This window comes from Sciurus vulgaris (assembly GCF_902686455.1).
Source record: "Sciurus vulgaris genome assembly, chromosome: 18".
Lineage (NCBI taxonomy): Eukaryota > Metazoa > Chordata > Mammalia > Rodentia > Sciuridae > Sciurus > Sciurus vulgaris.
The window spans coordinates 31003578-31029118 of NC_136479.1; the positions used below are offsets into that span (position 1 = coordinate 31003578).

The following is a 25541-nucleotide window of genomic DNA, read 5'->3' on the forward strand; positions in this document are numbered from 1 at the left end:
GCCTGGAGCAAACACTATGGTTTTGCGTTTTAAATTTTTATTTACACATACTCATCAGAATGGCGAAAATTAAATGGACTGACAATATCAGTTGCTGGCAAAATGCAGAGGAATCAGAACTCTCATACACTGCTGGTGGGACTGTCAATTGGTGCTACCGTTTAGGAAAATTGCCTGGCACTTTCTGCTGAAGTTAAATATTCAAATACTTTACATTAGCAAATTCGCTCCTATATGTATGCCCAAGAGATGAGGGTCTATGCCTATCAGACTTGTAGTAGGAACGTTCATAAAGCACTATGCATAAGATCCTGAGTTTGAAAACAATCCAAATGCCAAGAATGAATTGTGATTCATTCATATGGTAGAATGCCACTCAGTAACAAGAACTAACTACAGTTCCTCGAATGACAAGGATGAATCTGACAAGCACCCTGGGAAAGAGGACAAAATAAGGAATGGACAGGTTAGGAGAGTGGTGTTCAGCTTGTGGCAACTTAGTAAGCTGTATACACTTGAACACACCTTTCTCTATGTATACTGTAGTTTAATAAAAAGTTTAAGAAACAAAAATGTATTTGCATGGGTTGACAGGTTAAACTGTATAGCTTTTATAATAAATTTTACTTTTTTATTCATTTTGAGACAGTGTCTTCCTAAGTTGCTTAGTGCCTCACTTATTTGATGAGGTTGGCCTGGCTATTTTTTGCTGTTGAATACAGAATAAATATCCATGCAGAAACGAAGAAAACAAAAATCCAAGTTGCTGCAATTCCAAGTCTTCCCTAATGTGCCAGTCTGTACGAGGCAAGAGAATTCTGAATTCATGTCACAAATGTAAACTCAAAAGCTACCTGAAACCCATGGAAAGTGTCATCTGTCCAAGTGCTCCCAGCCTCCCAGGTTTCACAATAAAGGATGCTGCACTGCAATGTTATCCAAGTTTAGGAAACCTCTTTCCCATCAAGAAAAAAAAAAAAAAAAAAAAAAAAACTATAGAAGAAAAATCTATTGTTTGCTTTTTATTTTCATTTTGCCAAACAAAAAGCTAAAGCACTGGGCTGTTCAGAATACTATTCAATACCTGGCAACCCCTTCTTCTGCTCCTAGCACATGACTCTTACTATCCCCCTTTTCAGTCCTCATAGAGCCAAGAGCAAGCGTCTGGACTTCTGCAAATCCCATTTTATCTCCAGCACACCTGAAGAAAGTATGGCTGTGGGAAAAGATTAAGATAGCAAACAGTGGGTAGAGCAATAAACATACCTCAGAGAGGGTTCTTAAAAAGGTATTAAGGCTTTACATGCCAGACTTGTATATTGTTGTTCACACTGGAAATCAACCCGACAGGAATTAAACAGACAAGGAAAACATGTCTAGATTGTTCCCTTTACCCAGTGAAAGAAAAGCACTTGTTTCTTAGCAAAAGGTTTGTTCAAAACATGACAATGATGAATTGCCTGAATGAAAGAAAAATTTCAGTGACATCTTAGTTCACCAAATTATGAAAATGTATTTGGGAGAAAAAACAAGAAAATGTATTTGTGTATTTGTTGTTCGCTAGAAACTAAAAATTAAATTACTATTTGGAGAACAGTGTTGAAGCTGGTCATAGATTCTAGAGCTTAGTTTCTCATCTAAAAATGGCCATACGTACACGAAATCCACATCCACCTCACGGGCGGATATACTCTTAGAAACAAAATGCTTTATGAAGAGGATCAAGGGTGGGAGCAGGGAGCATGGCACAGGATTAGGTGTTCAGTAAATTAAATGTGCATTCACTCTACATGCACACCTACTATGGGCCTGGAACTGTTTTAGGCACAAGGCAAACAAAACAAAGCTCCTTGCCTTGTGGAGCTCAGTTCAGTTGAGGAGGAAAGAGGTGGACAAACATAGTAAACCTATCACAGTATGAAGCTTTATGGGGGAAAAGGTAAAGTAGCCTAAGTTGGGGTTGGGAGACAGAGCTGTCAGCAACTTTAAAGTTGTTTGAGCAAGCCTCCTTGAGAAGGTGACATTGAGATTTCTGTGTCCCTGTCCTTTCTTGAGTGTCATATTCCTCCTACACTCACCGTTCAGCAAGATTTGCGTAGGTAGGACATCCCTAGATGACACCACACCTGGCCTCCCTCAACTTCCTAAGACTTGAACAGTTCTAACTTCTAGGAAGGTTGTGGCTACTCTTAATTAAAGGTTTGTTTGAACTTGACTTCTTCCTCTCCCACTAAAACATGTACTCATCAGAAAACCATGCAAAAGCACAAGCAAGCTTTTGAGGGCAAATTATGGGCATACTATAGACTAAAGGATGGAAAGGGGAGGGATCTTTGGCCAAACTCTAATTAGCAACAGCAACATTATTTGATATTTGAGATTCATTATCATGTCATTTGTTTATGACGTAGTAAAATGCATGCCCTCCTGGGAGTTAGCATGGATCGCCAGTAATGATTTGTCTAAGTACATATTTTAGAAAACTCAGCAAATGTTTAAGTATATATGTAAGGATATTTGATACTGCATATAGAGGATCACACTACTTTATAAACCTCCCTTTTCTCTAAAGAATGTATTCTTTTATTTCAAAGAAATTTGAGTATAAAAAAATAAAATCTCTTTTGCAGGTGGCTTATGCAATCACACCTGGTTAGGCTGTTTCTACTAGTAAAATATTTCAGATTGCTAGGTAACATCACCAATATTGTCAGTAAAATATCACCACGCTAAGTTTGCTTTCAAGCCTTGATCACTGTGGGTGGGGCCTGGGGAAGAAGAACCCAATGAGGAGGTGGTGAGAGGCTTGCCAGGCTTCCAGTCAGACCTGAGGATGTAAAATTTCACTGTGTGTTTTCATCACAGCCAAGCCAAGGGCTTGTGGCCTTTACTTCAACAATTATGTAAACCTGTTTTCTTGTTCTGTAAATTCTTCCCCCATCACCTCAACATAAAGTCTGATCCCAAAATATTAACAAGGAAAAGGTGATCCGATCAATCAATCAACATTTAGTACATTTGGGGTGTGCTTTCAGACACCTGGGAACAGAAAGCAATAAGGTAGTGGTCTCTGATCTTCAGGATATTATAACCTTTCAAAAGCTGAAAACGATTTACACTGTTTTATGTCTACAAATTTGGATAACCAAAACAATGAAATCCACACTTTTTTCCTTCTGCCCCAATTCTGGGGGTACATGACCTGCCAAAGTGGTTGACAGCTGTGACTCTGTAACTGGCTTGAATACAACCCCTCCAAGACTTTTGAAATGAGTCAGAAGAGGTGAGAGAGCAGAGTTTACCCCAAACATCTGATTGCTTTTCTCAAGTCAATATTCTCATTTCAGACTGTAAAAACAAGACTGTAAAAACAAGCCTACGTTGGAGAACTTCAATGTTCGTGTGTTGCTGAACTCCAGTGAATGTTTAAGACTCCACACATAATTTGTGATGATCTGCATTTCAGTCGCACACAGTTTTTCCTTAACTATAATCAGAGTAACTACGACTCCCCAATCTAAGAATGTTTTATTTATGCTCTGTCAGCACGGCACACCTCCTGCCTCACCATCTTTGTGGTCATTTAAATGTTAACAATCTCAATACAAAGGCAAGAATTTAAACATTCAAATTGCTGGCATTTCTAAAAACTGCCTTCTATTAAGGAAACATACTAGTAGGAAGAATTTTGGTCACAGTTGCTGATCCCAAAATGCTGTGTCAACAGTCTACTCAGTCTACCTGTAAAGTATAATTTACATGGTACGGTATTTATGTATTCAGAAGAAGGGTATTGATAATTTTTTGGACTTCAATGAATAGATTATGAAAATATTTTCATGCTGTTTTTAGATTCTTACCCAGAAAAGGTCAACAAACTCCTCTGACTACAGGAACTCACTCAGACCTTGCAAATTCAGAAACTCAATTTTAGGGTTAAAAAGAAATCTATTAAATGACCCAACGGTGGGCCTTAACCATGGCTACAAATGAACTTAGAGAACTTTTTAAAGTCTCAAGGGTTCAATAAGCCCAAGCAGAATTAAAACAAAAGTTGTTTTGTATTCTATTAATAGCAGATGATTAAACGCATATCTCATTTCAACTGGAATTCATTTATAAGTACTTAAACTTACTAAACCGGCCACTAATCCCATGTCTGTTTCTGGGAAAATTCTCTCGCATCACATGCCAGTTAAGAGACGGACCCATCCAGCGTCCCATAAGGTTATGTGCTGCCAATTTTAAGAACACCTCGGTGCTCTGCGGCTCCAAGAACCTCACGACATCATCGATGTAGAAAAGCCAAGCTCAACTTAAAGCTGCGTAGGAAAGGTGCAAGGGGGAGGGCGTTCCAGGACTTTCCGAGAGCAGACTCGCCGCCGAACCAGAAAATTCCCCGAGCCTTCCGCGAGGCTCCGCCGGGGAGCTCGGCTCACCTGGCGACTGCTAATTACGGGGGAGTGTGCCCCCTACATTCCTGGGCGCTTTCTTTTCTCGGAGGAAACTCGAGCCCGTCTCTCCGGCCTCGGACGGCTCCAGCCCGGCCAGGCCAGCGCGGTGGCCGAGCCCAGGCTGGGAGGAGCTCGGCGCCCGGGGCCCGCAGGACTCTCCCCGCCTTCCGCAGCTGCCCCGAACACGTCGGTGGCGGAGCGCGTGGCTCGCTGGGCGTCTCCGGCTCCGCGCGGGGGAGGGCTCCCCGCAAAAGTTCCCCTCCTGACCCCGAAGGTGAAAATCTCGACCTTTCCCTGGTGACAATTGCCAGCTGCCGGCGGGGCTCCCCTCCGGGCTTCGAACCCCGAACTCCGGCTCCTCCAGTGTCCCGGGGCCTCCCGGCCTGGAAACCCGGCCCCCCGAGCCCCGGCTCCCCAGCTTACCCGGTAGGTGTTCTCGGTGAGCCGGTTCACCTCCTCGGGCCCCCGAGACATGGCTGCAGCCGCCGGACGGGAGAGCGCGGGAGGACGCGGCGGGGCCTCGTGGCCACCCGACCCGGGGCGGCGGGAGCACCGGGGCGCGACTGAGGGCCCCTAGAGGGTCGGCTGCGGCCGCAGCCGTCGGCCCAGACGTGCTCGCGCGCGTCCCCACCGACAAAACGTCAAAAGTTGCCTCGCCGCCGCGCGCGAGGAGCGGAGGAGAAGCGGCCAGGGCCAGCGGGGCGGGCCGGGTGACCCCACCTGAGACCGCGGAGCGGGCGGGGCCGCGGGGCCGGGTGGGCGGGGCGGCCCCACCTGAGGCGGCTGGAGGGCGTGGCCTAGCGGCCGCTGGGCCAACTAAAACGAGTAATAGTGGGCGGGGCAGCCCCTGCCGAGGCCGGTGGGGTGGCGGGGAGGAGGCGGGTCGAGGCAGAGTAGGCGTGGCCGAGCCGCCGGATAGGCGGGGCTGAGGCAGGATTGGAGTAGGCGTGGCGGCTCCACCTGAGGCGGGCGGGGCGGCCGCTGCGCGCCCTCTCGCGGCCCTCCTAGAGCTCCTGGCGACCCGGGAACCCGTGAAGAGTCCGCTGCTGCGTTGCTCTCGTGCTACGGAACCGGGACCGAGGACAGTCAGTCTTTGTGGTCCTAAGCCCTTGCGTGCACCACACGGTGCTGGGGCTGGAGGTCCGAGGCCCGCGTCTTCCGCGAGCTCTTCCCCTAAGCCTCGCCTTTCGGTAACGCAGGAACGGGGCGTCCGCATCCCCCAAGCGCATTAATTTTCCTGATCATTGCCTCCCCTCCTACCCTTTCGCTGACCCTAAAGGTTGGAGGGACCCCAGGGCATGACTGACTTAGGTGGAGGGAAGGGGGACTTCCACCTAAGTGGAAGTTTGGGAAACTCCTGGAGTATAAAAATAATAACAATGCCCAGATCTTGTAGCGGAAATGGCAGTACATTTTTGACCTTTACATTAAGTACGACCTTTAGCTCAATGCTCTGTAAATGTGCTTATCAAAAGATCTTTATAGGATTTAGAAAGCCATGGTAAGCTGAGTTTTGGGGAAGCCTCTCTTCCTTTCATCTCCCAGGTGTGTGACCCCTAGGGCTCCGGGTTCTGCCTACTCCTGGGCGGAGCCCTGCCCCTGGGGTGAGGCCGATGTCATCTCTAGGCCTCTCCCAGAGTGTGCAACTAAAACTGGGGTGACCCAACATGGAGGGTACAGAACAGCCTTCTCATAGCAGGCGCTTCCACCAAGCAAAGACAGGAAATCTTATTCTGATTTTTAAAAATCATATTCCACTGTATAATCGTCACAGCTTTTATGCCCCCCACCCTTTTTTTGGTTAAAAAGTGGGGTGTGACCATTATTTGTAGCTTTTTTTAAAAAATCGTGCTGGCATTACTTTAAAATAATTACTAAACTGTCTTTGGTATAAGATTAGGATGCATGGAATATTCCTGAATATGCTTTAATGTAGTGGCGATAATTATGCAGTGAAACACTGAACTTCTATCTAGGTACAATTGCATCATTTATGTCTGTTAGGATATGAGCCTTCTACACTGCTCCTGGGATCTGGGGTGTAGCTTAGTGGGAGAGCACTTGCCTAGCATGCACAAGGTCCTGGGTTCAGCTCCTCAGTACTGGGAATAAAAATCTAAACTGCTCCTGGGATAAAGTTCACTGGGAAATGCTCACAATGAAACCACTGTGTGGTCCAGATGGGAAACACCGAAAGTATGAAATGCCTCTGGACTTAGAACAGACATATCCACTTGGACTCTGGGGCAGTCTTATCAGGTTTTGCAAGCTATAAATCATATCATGCTTGGGAACCAAACAGTTATATATTCTTGGATGTCGGGGGAAATATCACATCAGTCCTGGGTTTCAGGCAAAGGCAGCAGCTACCACTTTCCTTAACTGGTTTCCAGTATTTGGCTAGTAAGTTTTCCGAACTGAGTTTCCTTTGCTGTATGTGGGATATGTTCATGACCTTATAATTACCACCATTGTATATTAGGCTCTTAGAGTATGTCTGTTGGTTTTTACATAAATGTGAAAATCACTGGCTTAACTTTGCAGATCACCTTTTGTCTTACAACTTCCTTCTGTGCCTTCCTGCTGATGAATGAGGTCATTCCACCCTCTGCTGCCAGGCAGTCATCCGAGGAGCTGAAGGGAGAGCAGAGGCTTAACCTTTAACACCCCACAGTCCAGCTGTGTGGGTCAGAGCTGGAGGAGACAGGGGAGGAGACAAGCCACCATAAAAGCAGTAAGTATCTCAGCCCACTTTAATTGCCGAGGTTGGAATTTGATCGAAGGACCAGGTTATTAAGTGTATGCAAATCTTCCAACAGATGTTTGATCATATTTAACTCTCCTTTGTGGAAATAATTTCCTGTGATCATCCTGCTTCTTCAGAAGTCTTTGAGGATCATCAGTTTTTAATCTGTCCTAGCATATATAGTATATCTCAGCCCTCTATATGTAGATTCTTGGCAATTCTTTATTGAACAACAGCAACAACAAAAATGTGAGTATAAGTGAGTACTGATTATCCACTCTGCTCCAGGCACTCTGTTGGGGTGCAGAAGGAACCTGGTTTGACTCATCATTTAATGCATGTGCAGAAAGCAAAATTTAGGGAGGATCGAAATGAAAGCTGTAACAGATAAACAGTCAATCCTGCCATATGTAAAAATATCTGTGTGCCGTCTTGGCCATTTGTATTAGTTTCTTCACCTGTGTTTGTTGAGTGCACGTAAAACTGGAAACCCATAGTCTGAGTTGTTCTTGGACTATATGATGCTCCAAGTGAAGGAAAATGAATCAATAGAAAGGAATGACTCAGGAAAAGGTGGAGAACAGCCACAGCCACCCTTGTGTCATTTGGCAGCTCAGTATGTGCTAAGAAAGCTCTGCATTCCTACCCCTCCCCGCCACCCCCAGGAAGAAGAGCTGGTCTGGCCTCTCTGTATCTCAGCAGAATACTTCCTGAAGGGCAGTCAGCCACCCCCTCCTCTTCTAGCTCCTGCTTTCGTTGAAATAATCTAATATCCTGTTTTATGTTTTGTGTTTTATGTTTTATGTTTTGGCAAACAACCAAGCCATAACATCTTGATAACCACAGCTGGGTGCAGTGATGCACGCCTGTAATCCCAGCAACTTGGGAGGCTGAGGCAGGAGGATGGTGAATTCAAAGCAGGCTTCAGCAAAAGAGAGGTGCTAAGCAACTCAGTGAGACCCTGTTCTAAATAAAATACAAAATAGGGCTGGGAATGTGGCTCAGTGACTGAGTGCTCCTAAATTCAATCCCTGGGACCAAACAAAAACAAAAACAAAAAACAAAAAACAAAAAAACAAGCTCTTGTTTGAGGGTCTGTGTCTTCTGAACTTGGTATGCAGTTGCTAAGGGGCTCCGTGCCTTCTGTGAGTGCTTGCAGCTATCCCGAGCATCCCATCAGGCTTGTGACAACAGAAGTTTTTGTTGAGAACAGTAGTTTGGAGAAAATTCCCATAAAAATGCCAGGAGACAGGAGGGGGCTTAAAGTTTTCTCATTCCTGAAAAGCCATTGACACATCAGGCTTCTGCTATAGAGTTTCTTGCTAGCTGTTTGCTCTGCCTGGAATGTTCTCCACCCTGCCCTCATCCCTCTCGCTCTTTCCTGTTGTTTGGATTCCAGAGAGGCCTTCCCTGACCATTCAACCTGAATAGTATTTTAGGCCCTCCCGATCAGGGCGTCCTATGTAATTCTATTAGTGCTTACCACGGGCTATGGTAGGTTGAGCAATGATTCCCCAAAGATGTCTGGGTCCTAATCCTCAGGATCTGTGAACGTTATTTATCTCACATGGCAAAAGAGACTCTACAAATGTTAAGGATTTTGAAAGAGGTAGATGGTCCTGGATTAGCTGATGGACCTGATAGAGTCACAAAGATCATTCTGAGAAAGACACAGGAAGGGCCAAAGGAGAAGGTGATATAATTGGCCAAAGCTAAGACTGAAGCAATGATCTTTGAAGGTGTGGGAAAGGGGTCCCAAACCAAGGAACAAAGGCAGCCACAACTACTAGAAGCTGAAAAAGGCAAGAAAATGAACTCTCACCTGCTCTTATTTTTTCCTTCCTGGTACATAATTTGAAAATAATTAGATTGTTATTCTAGCTTCTTTCTGATACAAGTACTTTAAGTTATAAAAGTTCATCTGAGTACCATTTCATCCCAGAGATCCTGATATTTTAAGCTTTTATTATCACTTAGTTCAAAGCACTTGTTATTTATTTTTCTTGTGCTTTCTTCCTTGACCTCTGAGATATTTATAAGTGTGCCATTTAATATTGAAATATTGACATGTGGGGGTGAGGTTCTATATATCTTAAGGTGATAGATTTCTTTTTTTTTTTTTTTTTAGGTAGTGGGGATTGAACTCAGGGGTACTCAACCACTTAGCCACATCCCCAGCCCTATTTTGTATTTTAGTTTGAAACAGGGTCTCATTGAATTGCTTAGTGCCTCATTTTTGCTGGCTTTGAACTTGTGATCCTTCTGCCTCAGCCTTCCAAGCCACTGGGATTACAGGCATGTGCCACCATGCCCAGCTTGCAAATGCTTTTTATTTTATATTATATTGGTTACACACTTGTCAAAACTGATCAGGTTGCATACTTCAAATATGTGCATTTTATTGTACTTCAGTTTTACCTCAATAAGTCTATGGGGAAAAAAGAAAAAGAAAACAGACTCTTCCCTTCTAGAAGGAACCAACCCTGTTGACACATGAATTTCAGTCCTATAAACTCACCTGGAGGTGGGCGGGTGGCACACATGTGTAATTCCTTGGCTTGACAGAAAGATCTCAAGTTCAAAGACAGCCTAAGCAATGGTGAGGCACTAAACAACTCAGTGAGACCCTATCTCTAAATAAAATAACAAAATACGGCTGGGGATGTGGGTCAGTGACCCTGAGTTCAATCCCTGATACCAAAAAGGAAAAAAAAAAAAAAAAAAAAAGACTCATCTGGGTCCTCTGACCTAGAGAGGTAAGAGGATATGTATGTGTTGTATTAAGCCACTAAGTTTGTGGTAATTTGTTACAGCATCAATGAGAAACTAATACAGTCACCTCTCATATCAGTGGCAGATTGGTTGCAGGACTCCTCCTTGATTCCAAAATTCACAGGTGCTCAAGTGCCTTATATAAAATGGTGTCATGTTTGCATGTAACCTATGTGTATCCTCCAGCACATTTACATATCTCTAGATGACTTATACTTAATAGAATGTAAACAGTGGGCTGAGGATATATAGCTCAGTTAGTAGAGTGCTTGCCTCGCATGCACAAGGCCCTGGGTTCAATCCCTAGCACTGGGGGGCGGGGGTGGGGGTGGGAAGCAAGTAGTTTTGCTACATTGATTAGGGAATAATAACAAGGAAAAAAGTCTGTACATGTTCAGTCCTGACACGATTTTTCTGTATATTTTCAATCCACATCTGGTCGACTCCACAATGGGAATCTGCTGATAGGGAGGGTCAACTGTGCACTGGCCCATCTTTTTCTTGTTCTTGCTGTCTTTTCTCTTCCACCTCCACTCCACCATCAGATCATAGCGCCATGAGGGTCAGGATGATTTCTGTCTTGTCCATGGCAGCTTGCTCAAGGCCTAGCACATAGCAGGTGCACAAGAACTGTTGTAAGAATCCCATCCTGTTCCTTCTGGGTTGTGAATTACTTCACCAGAAATGTTTTGACATTGGTTCCTGCCAGGCACTCCAAAGAGCTCATCATGGGGTGGGGTAAAAATTCAGACTCTGTCCCTGGCCTGTATCACAATCTTAAGTGGGTTAATTTCTCTTAGGATATTATTTTTTCTACTCAAGACCCCAGTTAAGCCCAGCATGGTGGTGCACCCTTGTAATCCCAGTGGTTTGGGAGACTGAGGCAGGAGGATTGATTGTAAGTTCAAAGCCAGCCTCAGCAACTGAGTGAAGCCCTAAGTAGCTTAGTGAGGACCTGTCTCTAAATAAATTTAAAAAAGGGCTGGGGATGTGGCTCAGTGGTTAAGTGCCCCTGGGTTCAATCCCAGTACCAAAAAAAAAAAAGAAAAAAAGACCCGAGTTAAGGCAGGCTCCCTTGTCATCCCCCAGCCCATTAAGAATTTTCTAGTACGTGCAGCTTCCAGGGTCCCACCTGAATGAGTCTTAGTGTCTGCTTTCCGTTTTGTACAGGCCATGGGTCTTCATACAGGTGAAGCAGAGGACACAGGAGACGCATGGATTTTGGGGCCCTTTTCTGGCTCCTCTATTCCCACCCCATTCCAAAGCACTCCGATATCCTGTTAATGTGCTTGTCTTCCTTCCCTTTGTGTTTTTGTGTCTTTTTTTTTTCCTTGCAAACTCAGCTATGTATTGAAATATCGTTGATAAATTTTATCTGTCATTTTTAATCTTTGTCACTGGAGGAATTCTAGGCTGTCTCATTGGGCCAGAAACCCGAAAGGACCTCTGTTGATTCCTTTTGAGACTTGTGTGTGGAGTGTCAAGTCCGGGGTAGGAGGTCAAGGGTCAGGTTTCAGTTTATCTCTGTCAGTTTGTGGTATCAGGGAAGGTGTTGTTTTTCTGTTTTGTTTTTCCTCACTCCTTGGTCTCAAATTTTTTCACCTCTGGAATAGGGATGTTGTTCTTCAAGTTACTTTTAGTCCTAAAGTTCTCTCTCTCCCTCCCTTTTTTAAACTTCTGTGCACAGCTCTGATTGTGAAATCTTTTTCTCTAGGTGCAGGTTGGTCTCTGTGAGGGGGGATTATTTGCCCAAGGCTAAGACAACCTGAACATTCTTGACTTTTCCAAGGGCAGAAAGGGAAAGCCACTGGTCTCTTGTCCTGAAAATTCCTCCTTGAGTTGGCCTCCAGGGGATATGGCTTAGCTGGATGGGTGGAAGTTGATCTTCCTGGCCTCTCCTCATCTGCCTTGTCTGATCCCTGAATTCCTCCCTATCCCCTGCCGCCCACCCCCCACCATGGGAAAACATCAGCAGAGAAAGTTCTAGACTTTCCTTCACCAGGCAGAGTTGGGTTTTGCATTTACCAAATGCCAAACATGGACTGCTCCTGTGCATTTCCTTTTTGTGGATCTTAAATCCTTGCCTGTGTGCCCAGTATTTTCTCTTGAAAATGCAGTAAGTTCTGGAACAATTTTACCTTCCATTGGGACTTTTTCTGAAATGGAAGACTTGGAAAATGATGCTCTGAAGTACTTTTCCAGAAATCTGTTGAGCCAGACAAAGCTCATTCAATCCCCCTCTCTCTCCCCCAGGTCTCTACATGACCCAGGTTGGCCTTGAACTCCTGGGTTCAATCAATCCTCCTGCCTTACCTTCCTGAGTAGCTGGGCTCAGAGGAGAAAGCCACCACACCTGGCATATGACTTCTTTTATAATTATTTATGCTGCTGTAATCACAGCAGGGAAGCCAGAAGGGAAAGTCTTGCATTACTAAGAAGTTTTCCAAAGAGAATACCAGGAGATGCTAAGGGGGTGGAATATCATGGAATGTTCTTTTCACAAGGGCAATTTGTCTTTTAATACTTTAATTCTCTTTCAGTGAGAGCAAAGGTCGGTGACACAGGGATGCCTCTGCTGATCCTTTTTATCTACACCCACCTTATCACACACAAGTATTTATGTTCCAGTACCAGGTGCCATCTCACCACGCCAGCTGCTTTCACATTGGACCCTGGCTTTTCTAGTGAATTTGTTTCCAGAGCAACTCAGACCTTCTGTGATCTACCACTCTGAGCATCATAGTGCCTCAGTTCTTGCTTTAGATTCCCGTGGATCGACGGAGTGCAATAAAACAAAGAATACTAAAAGGGGATGTATTAGCCCCATGGATTTTGAAATTCAGCAGAAAATGAAGCTTTCCATTAGGGCAAATGCATGCAATTATAAATAATTAAGCAAAACCTTGAGTAGCAATTTATGTGTTTCTTTACAAATGTCCCCAACATATTGACATTGACGAAGAAGTGCAAGCATCAAGAATCAATGGAACTCTGCTGAGTATGAACGGCAGACCTCACCAATAAACATCCCATCAGAATCTGAGCATATAAAAGTTTTAGCAGGAGTTTGGCCATGATGTCAGGAAGCACTGTGGGCTCAGAAATAGGAGCCATAAATTTATAGTCCAAAGAGCTCCACTATTTTCATACTGAGCACTAAGATGCTTTCTATGCATTATTTGTTGTATTTGGAGATTTAAAGTCTGTAAATGCTGTAACATTGAAAAGACCACAGGAGGCATATAAAGGCAGATGTGCAATTCCTTTTTTCTACTATAGGGGATGGTGAGCTAGGAAAAAAAGGTGATTTTCTGCTCTCTTTGAAGTGAGGAGTGGAAAAATAGACACATCCTGGCCAAAGACTCAGAGTAAACAAAGGTCTGCTTTCCCTAGAAAGCAGATCTGTTCATGCAAGAAGAAGCCACCATCTGCAAGCCCGAAGCAATAAAGAAGGTTAAACATGAACAAGTACAGAGGGACTGAATGGAGTGACAGTCAGTGACTTCCAGGTTTTGGTGAGCACTGACTAAGCTTTCTGATTGGCAGTTAAAACCTTCCTAAGTGACAGACAGTTTTCCCTTGGTATCTGTAGGCAATTGGTTCCAGGACCCCCATGGATACCAAAATCCACGGATACTATAGTTCCAGTTTTATATACCATGGTGTAATATTTGCATATAACTTACATTCTCTCAATGCTTTTAATCACCTCTAGATAATACAATTTTTTTTTTTTTTTTTTTTTTTTTTTGGCTACTGGGGCTAGAACCCAGGGGTGCTTAACCACTGAACCACATCCAGCCCTTTTAATATTTTATTTAGAGACAGTGTCTCACTAAGTTGTTTAGGACTTTGAGGGAGGCTGGCTTTGAACTCCTGATCAGCCTCAGCCTCTGGAGCTGCTGGGAATACAATGTAAATTCTAAGTAAATAGTTGTTACTCTGTGTCATTTAAGCAATAATGAGAAAAAAAGTCTATATGTGTTCAGAGCAGGTACAATTTTTTTCCTTTGAATATTTTCAGTTCGTGGTTGGTCAAATCCCATGTTGCAAAAGCTGAGGATCCAAAGGGTTGACTATATTGTTCTTAAAGCTGAGGATCCAAAGGGTTGACTATATTGTTCTTAAAATTCGGAAGAATTGGGATCATGTCAAATTCAACACCCATAAACATCATGAACTTTTTTTTTGTACTGGGGATTGAACTCAGGAGGGGTGCTCTACCACTGAGTTACATCCCCAGCCTTTTTTAGTTTTGGTTTTTGAGGCAGGGTCTCACTAAGTTGCTTAGGGCTTCACCAGTTGCTGAGTCTGGTCTCAATTTGAAATCCTCTTGCCTCAGCCTCCCAAGGAACTGGGATCAGAGGTGTGTTTCACCGTGCCTGGCTAAACATCATGAATCTTCAAATGAAAAAAATAAAATAAGTGCTAAGGAAGAGTTTCTTAAAATTTTTATACATTTAAAATTTTCCTTTTGGGGATGACCCTATTTTGGAATTAAAACAAAAGATCCCTGGACAGCCACATTTGAATATGGTTATGGAGACCAAAGAGGAGAGAGTGTTATTAAAACTGGGACGTCCTGAAAAATCCCCTATTGTCTGAGTTTATATCCTTAGGCCACTCTCCAAAAGTACTCTCATTTCATTTTAATCCAAGAACATCATTTGACACTCACTCTTCCAAGAAACAAATTTCAGATTCATTGTTCAGAGTTGTCAGTTAGGAAGCTTGTAAAGATAAATCATTCGTTTTGCTTTGCAGTCAGTCATAGTTGCTGCAAGACTTTCCCACAAAATAGCAACAAGAACAGCAATATTCTCAGAAGCCCCCAGATAGGGAAGCATTCACACATTATTATTAGCTAAGATGACGACATGTCTCTGGACTCAAATGACTTCTTAATTCTTGGAAGTTGTCCCATAGAGCTGCAACTTTTCTCTGAACACAAAAGGAGATGAGATTTTGTCTATTTGCTCTTGCCACAAAATGTCAAGCAGTCCTCCTGAGGTCTTGGAAAATTTGGATATTTGACACTAAACTGGTGAAATACTTGCACTCTCCCCAAGCTGAACTGGCAGGGGGAGTGTCTGTTTGCGTGAGTGGACTTCAGAGTCTAGTATCAATGGATTCTTCCACCATGTGAACATAGCAGCTGGGACCCAGGGGCAGCTTCCTTCCACAATGCAGAGTGGCTGTGGGCCGCCAGGACCCCTCCCGTTTGCAGCTAGTGACTTGGTGACAGGGGACCCCTGCCACCCTTCCAGTGAGGGAAGGTCTGAGGAAGATGGTCCGTGTGACAATTTCGGTTTCTCTCTCAGTGAAAATGATTATGAAACTCAGAGCTAGTCACAGCTTGTCCTGGGCCTTTGCTTCCTGGTCACTAGGAGTGGGGGAGGGCGGTGCTCCAGATGACCCTGAGGGAACAGTCAGACGCTGTGTTTTCCCTTGGGGCACTGCTCAAAGATGAGGCTGTCAGGCTCCAGGCCGTCGGACATGACTCTATTATCTGGCTCCCCTTGGAATGCACAGGATAAGCTGCTCCTGGGACTGCTGGCTAGGCAGAGACCCCCTGGGCAGCTGGGGCCACCTGAACAGAGCTAAGCTGGGACATGGGTCCTGTGGTTGCTACACCTCCTGTCCCCTTCAAGTCCGCCTTTGATCTCCACTGTCAACAGAGATTGTAGCTCACAGGGTTTTTCAGCCAGCTCTTCACCCTGCCTTGCTTGAAGCTCTGAGCCTGGCAGGTCGGGTCACATGTCACTTCCACACTGCTCACAGGTCCAGCAACTACTGTGCAGATGCAATTCAGGGTGATCTTTTTTTTTTGAGCAGAGTGAACATTCTTGATTTATCTTTCTTGGCCAATCCACTGATCCTGAGCAGTTATGATAGTAGAGAAGGACAAAGTGACCAGCAAGGGCTTCGAGAAATTGTCCCTAGGCCATCAGCGGCTCCCAGGACGCCACTGGGAGCAGGCTGCTTTGGAGGAAGCCTGGGGACAGGCTGCTGGAATGTGAGCCGGCACTTAGAAGACCTGTTCCCTGATAACGTCCTTAGGACCGGCTGGCCGTGCCCACCTCTCCCATGGACTCCCCCTCCCACTTCTGCCTTTCCGAATCATTGTCCCTGGCCTGATTTTGCTGCCTCTGCTATTGGACAGTTAGCAAACCCTCTGTCATTGACTCGCTGTATGCCCTTGTCCTTGGCAAGACTTTCCTGTGTTTTCTTTCCCCGCCTCATTTGCCAATGGGAATGAGATGCCGTGAGCTTTACCCAAGTGGCATGGATGAAGGCTGCCATAATGTGCCCAGCTGGGCACAGAGACACCCCTTCATCGGTGCCTCTTAGGTCAGAAGCTATGCCTGAGGCTCCACCCAGCTCCGTTCTCCAAGGACTGGGGCACCTCTGGAGCCACATTTGGGTGGGTGAAGGCTTGACTCACCTTGACCAGCCACTCACCCTTGAGTCACATCGATCAGGAAGCCCAGGACGGATGTGACATCATCAGCAAATATAGCCAGTCATAGGTTTGGGGACAGCTCTGTTTGCCTTGGTGATAAATGTCACTGCCCTGCTTGGGTCTTTGTGTGGAGGGTAAAGGACATGGGCCCAAGGGTATTAGTTAACTTTTCATATCTATGTGTCGGTGAAGGGATAGGGAATCTCAGGGTGGAAACAGTCCTCAGGGACCAGCCTGCAGCTCTGCTATGAGGGAGAAGATGTGTCCTCGGCTGGCGAAGCCACACTTCCTATTGTCTAGTTTGCTATTCTGAGCATGTTCCCTTAACTCTCCTAGGCTGCTAACCCAAACAGAGAAGCTCCTAATACTCTGCCTCTTGTCTGTACATGTCTCAGCTAAAAGGTGGCTTCCCCCTGGGGGCAGGGTCAACAGTTTAGCTCAGGAGCTCCTCTCATCCCTAGCTCTGTACCTGCCTCTGTCACTATGTAGAGACTTCAATCTTTTTTTTCCCCATGAAAACCAGGAGTCCCCATTGGATTTGAATTTTGCCTTTTCCTTTCTTTCTTTTTTTTGGGGGGACGGGGGAGTACCGGGGATTGAACTCAGGGACCCTCAACCACTGAGCCACATCCCCAGTCCTATTCCGTGTTTTATTTAGAGATAGGGTCTCACTGAGATGCTTAGTGCCTTGCTTTTGCTGAGGCTGGCTTTGAACTTGCGATCCTCCTGCCTCAGTCTCCCCAGCCACTGGGATTACAGGCACCTGGCTTTTACTCTTTTTTTTTTTTTTTTTTTTTTTGATACTGGCTATTAACTCATGGGCTCTATACCACTGAGCTACATCCCTGGCTCTTATTGTATTTAATTTTGAGACAGGGTCTCACTGAGTTGCAGAGGCTGGCTTTGAACTTGCGATCCTTCTGCCTCAGCCTCCCCAGTTATTGGGATTACAGGCATGGCCACCATGCTGCGCAAAAAGGTTGTTTTGAACTAGTTCAAGCTGCTGCTTGCACAACACTGTGACTGTACTAGAGTCCCCTGAAATGTATATTTCCAAATAGTTCATTTTATTATGTGAATTTCACCTCGGTGTAAAAAACAAATAAATAAACAATAACGACAACAACAAACCAAATCAGGCTACATAGAACCAGCCAAGGTCCCCTTCTCTGGCAGCACCAGTTGGTCCTTATCAGTTCCATACAGTACCCAGTCTATGGGCCTGGGCCTTACAGGATGACCTGGGACTCTGGGTGGTCCTGATCAGTCCCGACCTGTCTGGGAATAGTGACATAACCACTCTAGGGCCAGCACCCTGTAAGGAGAGCCCAGGAGCCACTGGGGGCCTGTCCCTGTTCAGCTTGCTGCATTGCAGGTGTGAGGGGCTGGTGCCACCTGTGTGCTCAGGAAGGACCCCAATCTCTGGCCCAGTCTAGCCACCCTGGGCCGTGCAGTCGGCGCCCCTTTGTCCCTCCAGGGCCAGGCTGGGAAGGTACAGGATCAGCAATACGCCCTGTGAGTCCTTCTGGAGCTTGAGGCAGATGCCAAGATCGGCATGAGGATCCTGTCTTGATTTTAAAATTTGATATTTTGTTCAGCATGGATTTTTTTTGCGTTAATTTCGATTTTGTAAAGCATAGCATTAAATCTCTTGATTATCAAGTGGCATGGTGCTCCCTGGAGGGGTGGGAGCGACTGCCCCCTCCACTCCCTTGTCCTGTCTGGTTTTTTTTTTTGCTGAGTGTGTTCCGTTGCCAGGAGTGTATGAAAGTTGTGTCTGAGCGGAAGGAGATAAGAGCACCAGGGAGGAGTCCTGGGGTTCCACCCTACCCTGCAGGGAAATCCCAAAGGTCTGCATTGCTCTGTGGTCTGCGTGGTCTTGATGCCGCTTAAATCTTCTCTGCGCTCCTGGGATCCAGGAGGGCCAGATGTGTGCCGGGCTGAGCGAAGTGCCCGCTGCGTCCACTAGATGGCGCGCTGGCTGCACAGGTGAGCGGCCTCACCTCCCCTGGGCCATCCTAGCTCTTAAGGCTCACTTGCCAGGGCAGAGAGCCCGAGTTAAGGTGATCACCACCGCAGGTGCACTGCCTAGATAGGGAGACCGAGGCCCAGACAGGTGAGGTGACATAGGTGTTATCCTTTAGCACCTAAGTGATACTGGCTGTGGGTGTTATACTGGACACATTCAAACTCTCCTTAGATCATTTGTTCTGTGTTAGAGGTTCCCTTTGAAAGCCTGGTGAAAGCTGTAAGAACCCCCTCCTTGGGAAAGTTTGAAAAGAATTTCACCAACTTCAGGAACACTCTGGGAATTGATCTTGAACCTGTCTGAGATGTTCACAGAGGACACATTTGATTTGGAGTTTATTTTGAACTCCTAACTTTCTGTTCTGTATATGAATCAAACCATATTCACTCCGAAAAATTTTTATTGAGTACCTACTATGTGCCAGGCACTGTTCTGGGTGCCAGAGATATTTGCCTTTGGGGAGATTTAGTTCTAAAGAGGGAAGGCAAGTAATAAAAAATGGACAAAATTAATGTAGCCATTTTGTTACACTGTTCTGTAAGCATTTTCAGTTCTCCCTTTCTGCTACATGGTAGGATTTTACTTCCAGATCCTCTTGTGATCCTCTGTGAAACCATCTGACCAGTTCTGACTAATGAATTGTGAGAAGCGATGTGTTACTTGGGCATGAGCGTTTAATTGGTGCTGAGAGCTCCTCCAGAACTTTCCCTCATCCCCTGACATGGACACAGGAAATATTTAAGAGGGAGTTCATTTAATCAGCCCAGGTCCCTGAGACCTTGGAGGAATGATAAATATTAGATGTTCCTCCACTTACGAAGGGGTGTACCTCTATCACAAATTGAAAGTACCCTAAATTGTAAATACATTTAATCTACCTGACCCACCAAACATCACAACTTAACAACAGTACATCGTGGTGTCAAATGTTTTCCTACGTGATTATCTGGCTGACTGGGAGCTGCAGCTCACTGCCACTGCCCAGCATCATCCAAGATCATTGTACCATGTATCATTCATTAGCCTGGGAAAAGATCGACATTGGAAGTGCAGTTTGTATTGCATGCATGTCACTTTTGCACCCATCCTAAAGTCAAATGATTTGTAAGGTGGGGACTAGCTTTGCTTTTTAAGGTCACTGAGATTTTGGGGGATGCTTGTTACTATAGCATAACCTGGCCTATTCTGACTGATAAAATAGTAACTAAATAATAGAATATAATTATAAAGACATTAGAAGGAGATCAGAGCAACAGAAAAAGGCAAAGTTGAGGAGGATAAGTAGTCTTGGAAGGGTGGGGAGTGGATTAATGGGGAGAAGGAAGATGGAACTTGACACAGAGCCATCAAGATAGCTTCACTGAGAAAGTGAGACCTGAAAAGAAAATGAGCTATGCAGGTATCTGGGGCAAAAAGTGTCCCAGGCAGGGCAACAGCCAGGGATGTTTCTGATGTATTCAAGAAATGGCCGAGAAGTTGGTGGGGCTGGAGTAGACAGAGGGCTGAGGTCAGAGAAGGAACAGGGGTCATTTCTTGTGCAGCCTTGTGGCCACATAAGGACTTGGTCATGTTCCCTGAGTGACATGGGGACCCATGGTGGAGATTCGAGCCCAAACATGGCTTGATATGATTTACATTTCTGAAGGATCCTGTGGCACCTGGGACGAGACATGTCAGTGGGACGGGCAGTGTGGGAGCGGGAAGCCTAGTGAAAAGAGCTGCCTCTTCCAGGCGACAGTTGTGCTGGGCGGTGGCAGCTGAGGCATGAAATGTGGCCAGGGGGTCAGATCTGAGATCTGTTTTGAAGATGGGAACGAGGATTTTCTTGATAGGTTGGGTGGGAGAGAGGCGAGGCCTCTGGCCTCATCAATAGGAGACGGGAACTGCCAGCAGCCAAACGGGGTGGGGTAGCCAGGGGCAGGTGTTGAGGGGAAGATCAGCAGTCACCTTTGGCCATGTTACCATGGCTGGTGGATGTGTCTGCAGCTGGGAGAACATGAATTTGGGAGAATTTCACTGGGGGAAAGAAGATATCAAAAGTTTGATACTTTAAAACACTTATAAAAAGAAACTTTCAAGTGCAGCATTACACACAGGTGGATTCTGGGGATTGCAGATGAATATTATGGAAAGCAATGTGGTTACCCTCTGGGTAACTTTGCTGGTGTCAGGGAAGCCATTCTGTCCCCTTTGCTTTTGGAAAATCAAGGACATTCCTTGTCCTTTATATCATGCAATGATCCCCCTGAGCTAAGATTTTTTTTTTAAAGCTAAATCCTTGGAAAAGTTGTTTTCTCCAAGAAACAATACATTTCCTGTTTCCTGAACATAGAAATTATGAAAATGTTGTATGTCCCTTTTCTCTTCAGCTGCCAGGGAGCTCAGATCCAAATTGGAAACTATAATATGTTGACCACTGGGCTCTGCAGAGTTTGCATCTTTGTTTTTACTTTCCTTCCTTCCAACTTCCTACTTTCAACTCTCAATTTTAGTATTTCAATGTTTATTTTATTGTGTCTTTTTTTTTTTTCTTTTTTTTTTTCTTTTTTTTTGAGACAGGGCTTGCTCTGTTGCATAGATTGTCCTTGAACTGGACTCAAGCGATCCTCCTGCCTCAGCCTCCTGAGTAACTGGGACCATAGGAGCACATCACTCCTGGCTCACTGCATATGTTCTTGCTATAAGTTCTCTCAAATCCGTGTGGAATGAGGCAGGTGTACAGGAAGAAAGTAATGTAGCTGAACAAATTTGCTTTTTAATGACAATACAACTCATTTGTAAGTAAAAAGATATTGAAAAATGGTCTCTAAAGTAATTTGCTATATTCTATCTCATACTCCAGCTGACTTTCATTATGAAATTGAAGCTGGGTCCCTCAAGGAAAAATAATTCTAGTCCTGAGATGTTATTAAAAAAAAATCACACTTTAAAATTGCAGCATATACGAAAATTCACATATTTTAAAGGAACTAAGCATGCCATCAAAATAGATACAGAGAATAATATGCAAAAGAAGTCACAAAACACAAATGTAAAATAAACTAGGTAGAATTGTTTTTATGTCCTGGAGCGATGTTGTAAAGCTTACAAAAAAAGAAGGTGAATTTTCCTGTTTGGATAGGCTGCTCTTTGAGTTTCCATGGATCACCTTTTTCTGGAACCCTCTGAAGCAGGTCTCTCCAACCTCACGAAGCCTTATACTCCATGACTTTACCACACGTCCCCTTAAGCCGCTGTTTTATGAATCTGTCAATATTGGTTGTTCAAATCAATTCCTTGTTTAAACTTCAATTGATTTAAAGAGGAAGCAGGGTAAATAATACATAGCATATGTAAATTCATGGATCTGCTCTTTCCCTAATGCACAGTCAAATCAATTCGTAAGCCTTAAAATAAAAAGTGGTATATGGTGTGGTTCCCCTAAAATGATCTCTTTCACCCCACGCTGACCACACAGCGAGGCAGGGTCTGTCCTGGAGGGTGAATGTACAGGCCTGTTCCCAGCCCTTGGAAGTAACCAGTGGCTGATGAACCAGATTGACTGAGAGGTGGCTCTTCACGTAAGTCGACAGAGAATGGAGGAGCCCGCTCCCCTCCCCCAGCCCCCAGCTGAAAAGAAAAGTGGGGACATTCTTGCTGAAATAACAAGAAAGTCCGTCAAATGGTTGCAGAACAAGGAGTCTTAAGAACAATTTTAAGAAAGCCAGCGTAGGGGGCTGGGGTTCAGCCTAGTGGTAAAGCGCTTGCCTCGCCTGCCCAAGGCCCTGGATTCGAACCTCAGCACTGCAAAAAACAAACAACCAAGAAAGCCGGTTTGGGGTTGGGGCCTCCTCGCTGCAACGGGGTTACTGTTAGCATCTAGCTCACCTCTGATTCCTGACAGTCATGGTGCTGGCCCATTTTGGCCAGCCGTAGAAACGATGGGGGTGGAATTTGGTTTCTCATAGTGAATCATAAACTTGCCATTTATTTATTTATTTGGGGGCCGGTGCTTCACTCCTGAGCCATGTCCCCAGCCCTTTTTTGTATTTTATGTAGAGACAGAGTCTCACTGAGTTGCTTTGAACCTCAAGTTGCTGAGGCCGGCTTTGAACTCACAGTCCTTCTATCTCAGCCTCCTGAGCCACTGGGATTACAGGCGTGCGCCACTGTGCCTGGCTTAAACTTGCCTTTTATGACAGAGGTTCTCAACTGCAGGCCCTGATCCTGCAGCATCAGCATTATATGGAACTTGCTAAAAAATGTAATTTCTTGTGCGGTGGCGCAGGCCTCTAATCCCAGTGGCTGGGAGGCTGAGACAGGAGGATCGCAAGTTCAAAGCCAGTCTCAGCTAAAGCGAGGTGCTAAGCAACTCAGTGAGACCCTGTCTCTAAATAAAATACAAAATAGGGCTCTAGGGACGTGGCTCAGTGGTTGAGTGCCCCTGAGTTCAATCCCCAGTACCCTCCCCCTGAAAAAAAATATAAATTCTCAGGCCCCGGCCCAGACTTATGGATTATGATCCTCTAGAAGTCAAGTGGCTGCTAAAGTTTGAGAAGCACCATTCCAGAAGAAACCCCATCGATAGACGGTCAACAGAGGTCTAACATCAAGGAGACTTGAGTTTCAGAACATGAATCTGTAGCCGATTAGCAGATTAGCTGAAACCTCAGAGGATTGCCAAATTACTCTGACCTTCGGTTTCTTCATCTGGAACGTAAGAAAAAGGCTGAGTCACAGCAAGATTCTTGCCCTGCTGGAACATGGGCGCAGCTTTTCTGATGCTGTTACCCAAAAGGGTTTAGTATAATCCTACTTTATGACTCCATTCATATGAAGTCCTGGAATGGGCCAAATCTAAGCTATGACAGGAATCATCAGAAAAAGAGTTGCTTGATGGACAGGTGGGTGGACCCACTGGAGGGGTGATGGGCTTGATGGGAACATGGGTTACATGGGTGCATGTATTTCTGGCAATTTAGTGCATGTAAGATTCATGCATTTTATTCTGTGCATATTTTTCCTTAAAAAGGGCTATAAATGAATATTATGATGTAGTTAATGACAAGTGTTAAGGGGCGAAATGTGCTAATGTCACAATTCATATTGAAATGCATCAGAAATAGGCTGGCTTGCTGGACGGATAGAAGGCTAGATGGTTGGATAGATAAGTGACAAAGTGTGTACAACCAGTTGTTAGTTGTAGCATCTAGGTGGTGTGTACCTGGTTGTATATCTCCCAAATTCTTTCTACAAAGTTTGAATTCTTTCTTTCTTTCTTTCTTTCTCTCTCTCTCTCTCTCTCTTCCCCCCCCTCTTTCTTTCTTTCTTTCTTTCTTTCTTTCTTTCTTTCTTTCTTTCTTTCTTTCTTTCTTTCTTTCTTTCTTTCTTTCTTTCTTTCTTTCTTTCTTTCTTTTCGCCACTACTGGGGGTTGAACTACTAAAATACAACCCCAGCCCTGCTTATGATTTATTTTGACACAAAGTCTTGTTAAGTTGCCCAGGCTGGCTTTGAACTTGGAGCTCCTCCTGCCTCCGCTGGGATTACAGATGTGTGTCCCTGTGTCTGGTGAGTTGGGACGTTCTTAGGATAAAACGTTGAGGGGAATTTCTGAAGCTGACTCACCTGTATTAAGGAAAATTTTCCTGAATTAAAAATTCTACCTTTGGAGAGAGATGTATTTCTTTGTCAAGGGTAACAGTTTTTAAGCCATTCACATACAGATAGTCTAGGGACCAGTGAGCTGGGGAGATGGTTTTTACCTTGATAATAAACTTATTGGACTGGAATCTCCCCACAGGTCACAATTATGGGAAAGACAGACTGTGCATCTGGGCTTTGCTGTTGTGGCTGCTGTCCAACCGCAGGCACGAGGTACCTGTCTGGACCTGTTCTCCAGGTGCCCTTTGGGCATAAAGTCTGCAGAACTTACTTGCTATGTCATACCTTGGCCACCAGGGGGAGCAGCCACCCCACCGTTGCGTGAGGCTCCCAACACTTCAAATCCACAGCCTGAAATGATTCTCTGTGCCTGGGAGGGTCATCCACCGCTATTCTCATCATGCCTCACATGGTGCCCAAAGGACCAGGGCTCTGTGCAGCAGACTTTCTTCTGTTCCCCGGTATGACTGAACCTGCCATCTCTGCAGTAGAACGTCGTCAGCTTTAGGCTGTAGCTCACCTCTAATCTTATCCTGCATCCTTCTCAAACCCACGGACAGTGTGGTTAGCTCTGTAAACGGTGAACACAGTCTGCTCTGGGAAGGTCCCTGTGGTGGGAAGGTCCCTGTGGTACCTTCCCCACACTCTGACTTGGCATTTTCATCTTATTCTGCAAAATCTGAGGTGTGGTTGAGTATCTTCCATGTTTCTCAGGGTTGCTTCTAAGAACTTCTTCTTTTTTTTTTTCTTCATTCAAAACTCAGGCATGTCGCCAGCTGTCCCTTTTGGTGACTGCTGTCTGTGACTCTGGTAGCACCTCCTCATTCACTGAAGACTAGGGTTTCCAGCTCTTCTGCAGTGTCTCTTCTGCCTTCCCCTGGGGGATGGCCTGTCCACTCCCTGATGGCCACATCTCCAATGACCTTTCTCCACATTCTGGCTCAGCCACCTTCCAGTGTTCATACCCAGGAACTTGACCATCATCTGGAAAGGCCACCTCAGGTAGCCTCCTGGACCTCTCCTCACTGTCCCAGCTCTTCTGCCTGGCCTCCCGTCTTCACCAAGTCACCCCTTTCCTTAGTCACGGTTCTGTATTAAAATCCCCCGTCTCTCCCTCCTGACACGGTCCCCCAGCATGGGTGACATAGACTGGCCAGCTGTTTTGCACCTGCACTAGGGCGGTCGAACATCGCCAGGAAAAGCACCCAATGAGCTAAACTGTCTCCTTAGGTTCAGAGACACAGACCTCAAATGGGCACCCCGTGCTGCCTGTGCCCCGCTGCTTCTCGCAGGTTGGTTTGCTCCCTGACTCTGCAGTAATCACCTCACGTACCTTTCCTCAACCTTCTGTGCTTCCCTCCCACCCTCCCTTCTGCTCAGCGGAAGCACGTGCCTCTTAACTTCATAGAAGCTGTTAGCAGCCCTGGCGTCTTCCG

The 25541-nt window shown here is 45.3% G+C and overlaps 1 protein-coding gene and 1 long non-coding RNA gene across 4 annotated transcripts in view; one reads left to right on the plus strand and one right to left on the minus strand.

The window, feature by feature from the left end:
• Positions 1 to 5130, minus strand: part of BAIAP2L1 (BAR/IMD domain containing adaptor protein 2 like 1) — a 92058-nt gene extending 86928 nt beyond the window's left edge. The window contains exon 1 of one of the 2 annotated variants that reach the window (XM_079121278.1): positions 4878 to 5130. In XM_079121278.1, coding sequence (XP_078977404.1) covers positions 4878 to 4928 — 51 coding nt within the window. In that variant the 5' untranslated portion in view covers positions 4929 to 5130. The remainder of the gene's footprint in view (positions 1 to 4877) is intronic. The other variant, XM_079121279.1, reaches the window with a different exon arrangement.
• LOC306649873 lies at positions 4742 to 24839 on the plus strand. Of its 2 annotated transcripts, XR_013760729.1 has the most exons (4): positions 4742 to 4880; positions 6999 to 7188; positions 7274 to 7449; positions 24245 to 24839. It is a non-coding gene; the product is annotated as an uncharacterized lncRNA (long non-coding RNA). The 2 variants fall into 2 exon arrangements; XR_013760730.1 differs by lacking the exons at positions 7274 to 7449; positions 24245 to 24839 and adding an exon at positions 12513 to 12660.
• The last annotated feature ends 702 nt before the right edge of the window (positions 24840 to 25541 follow it).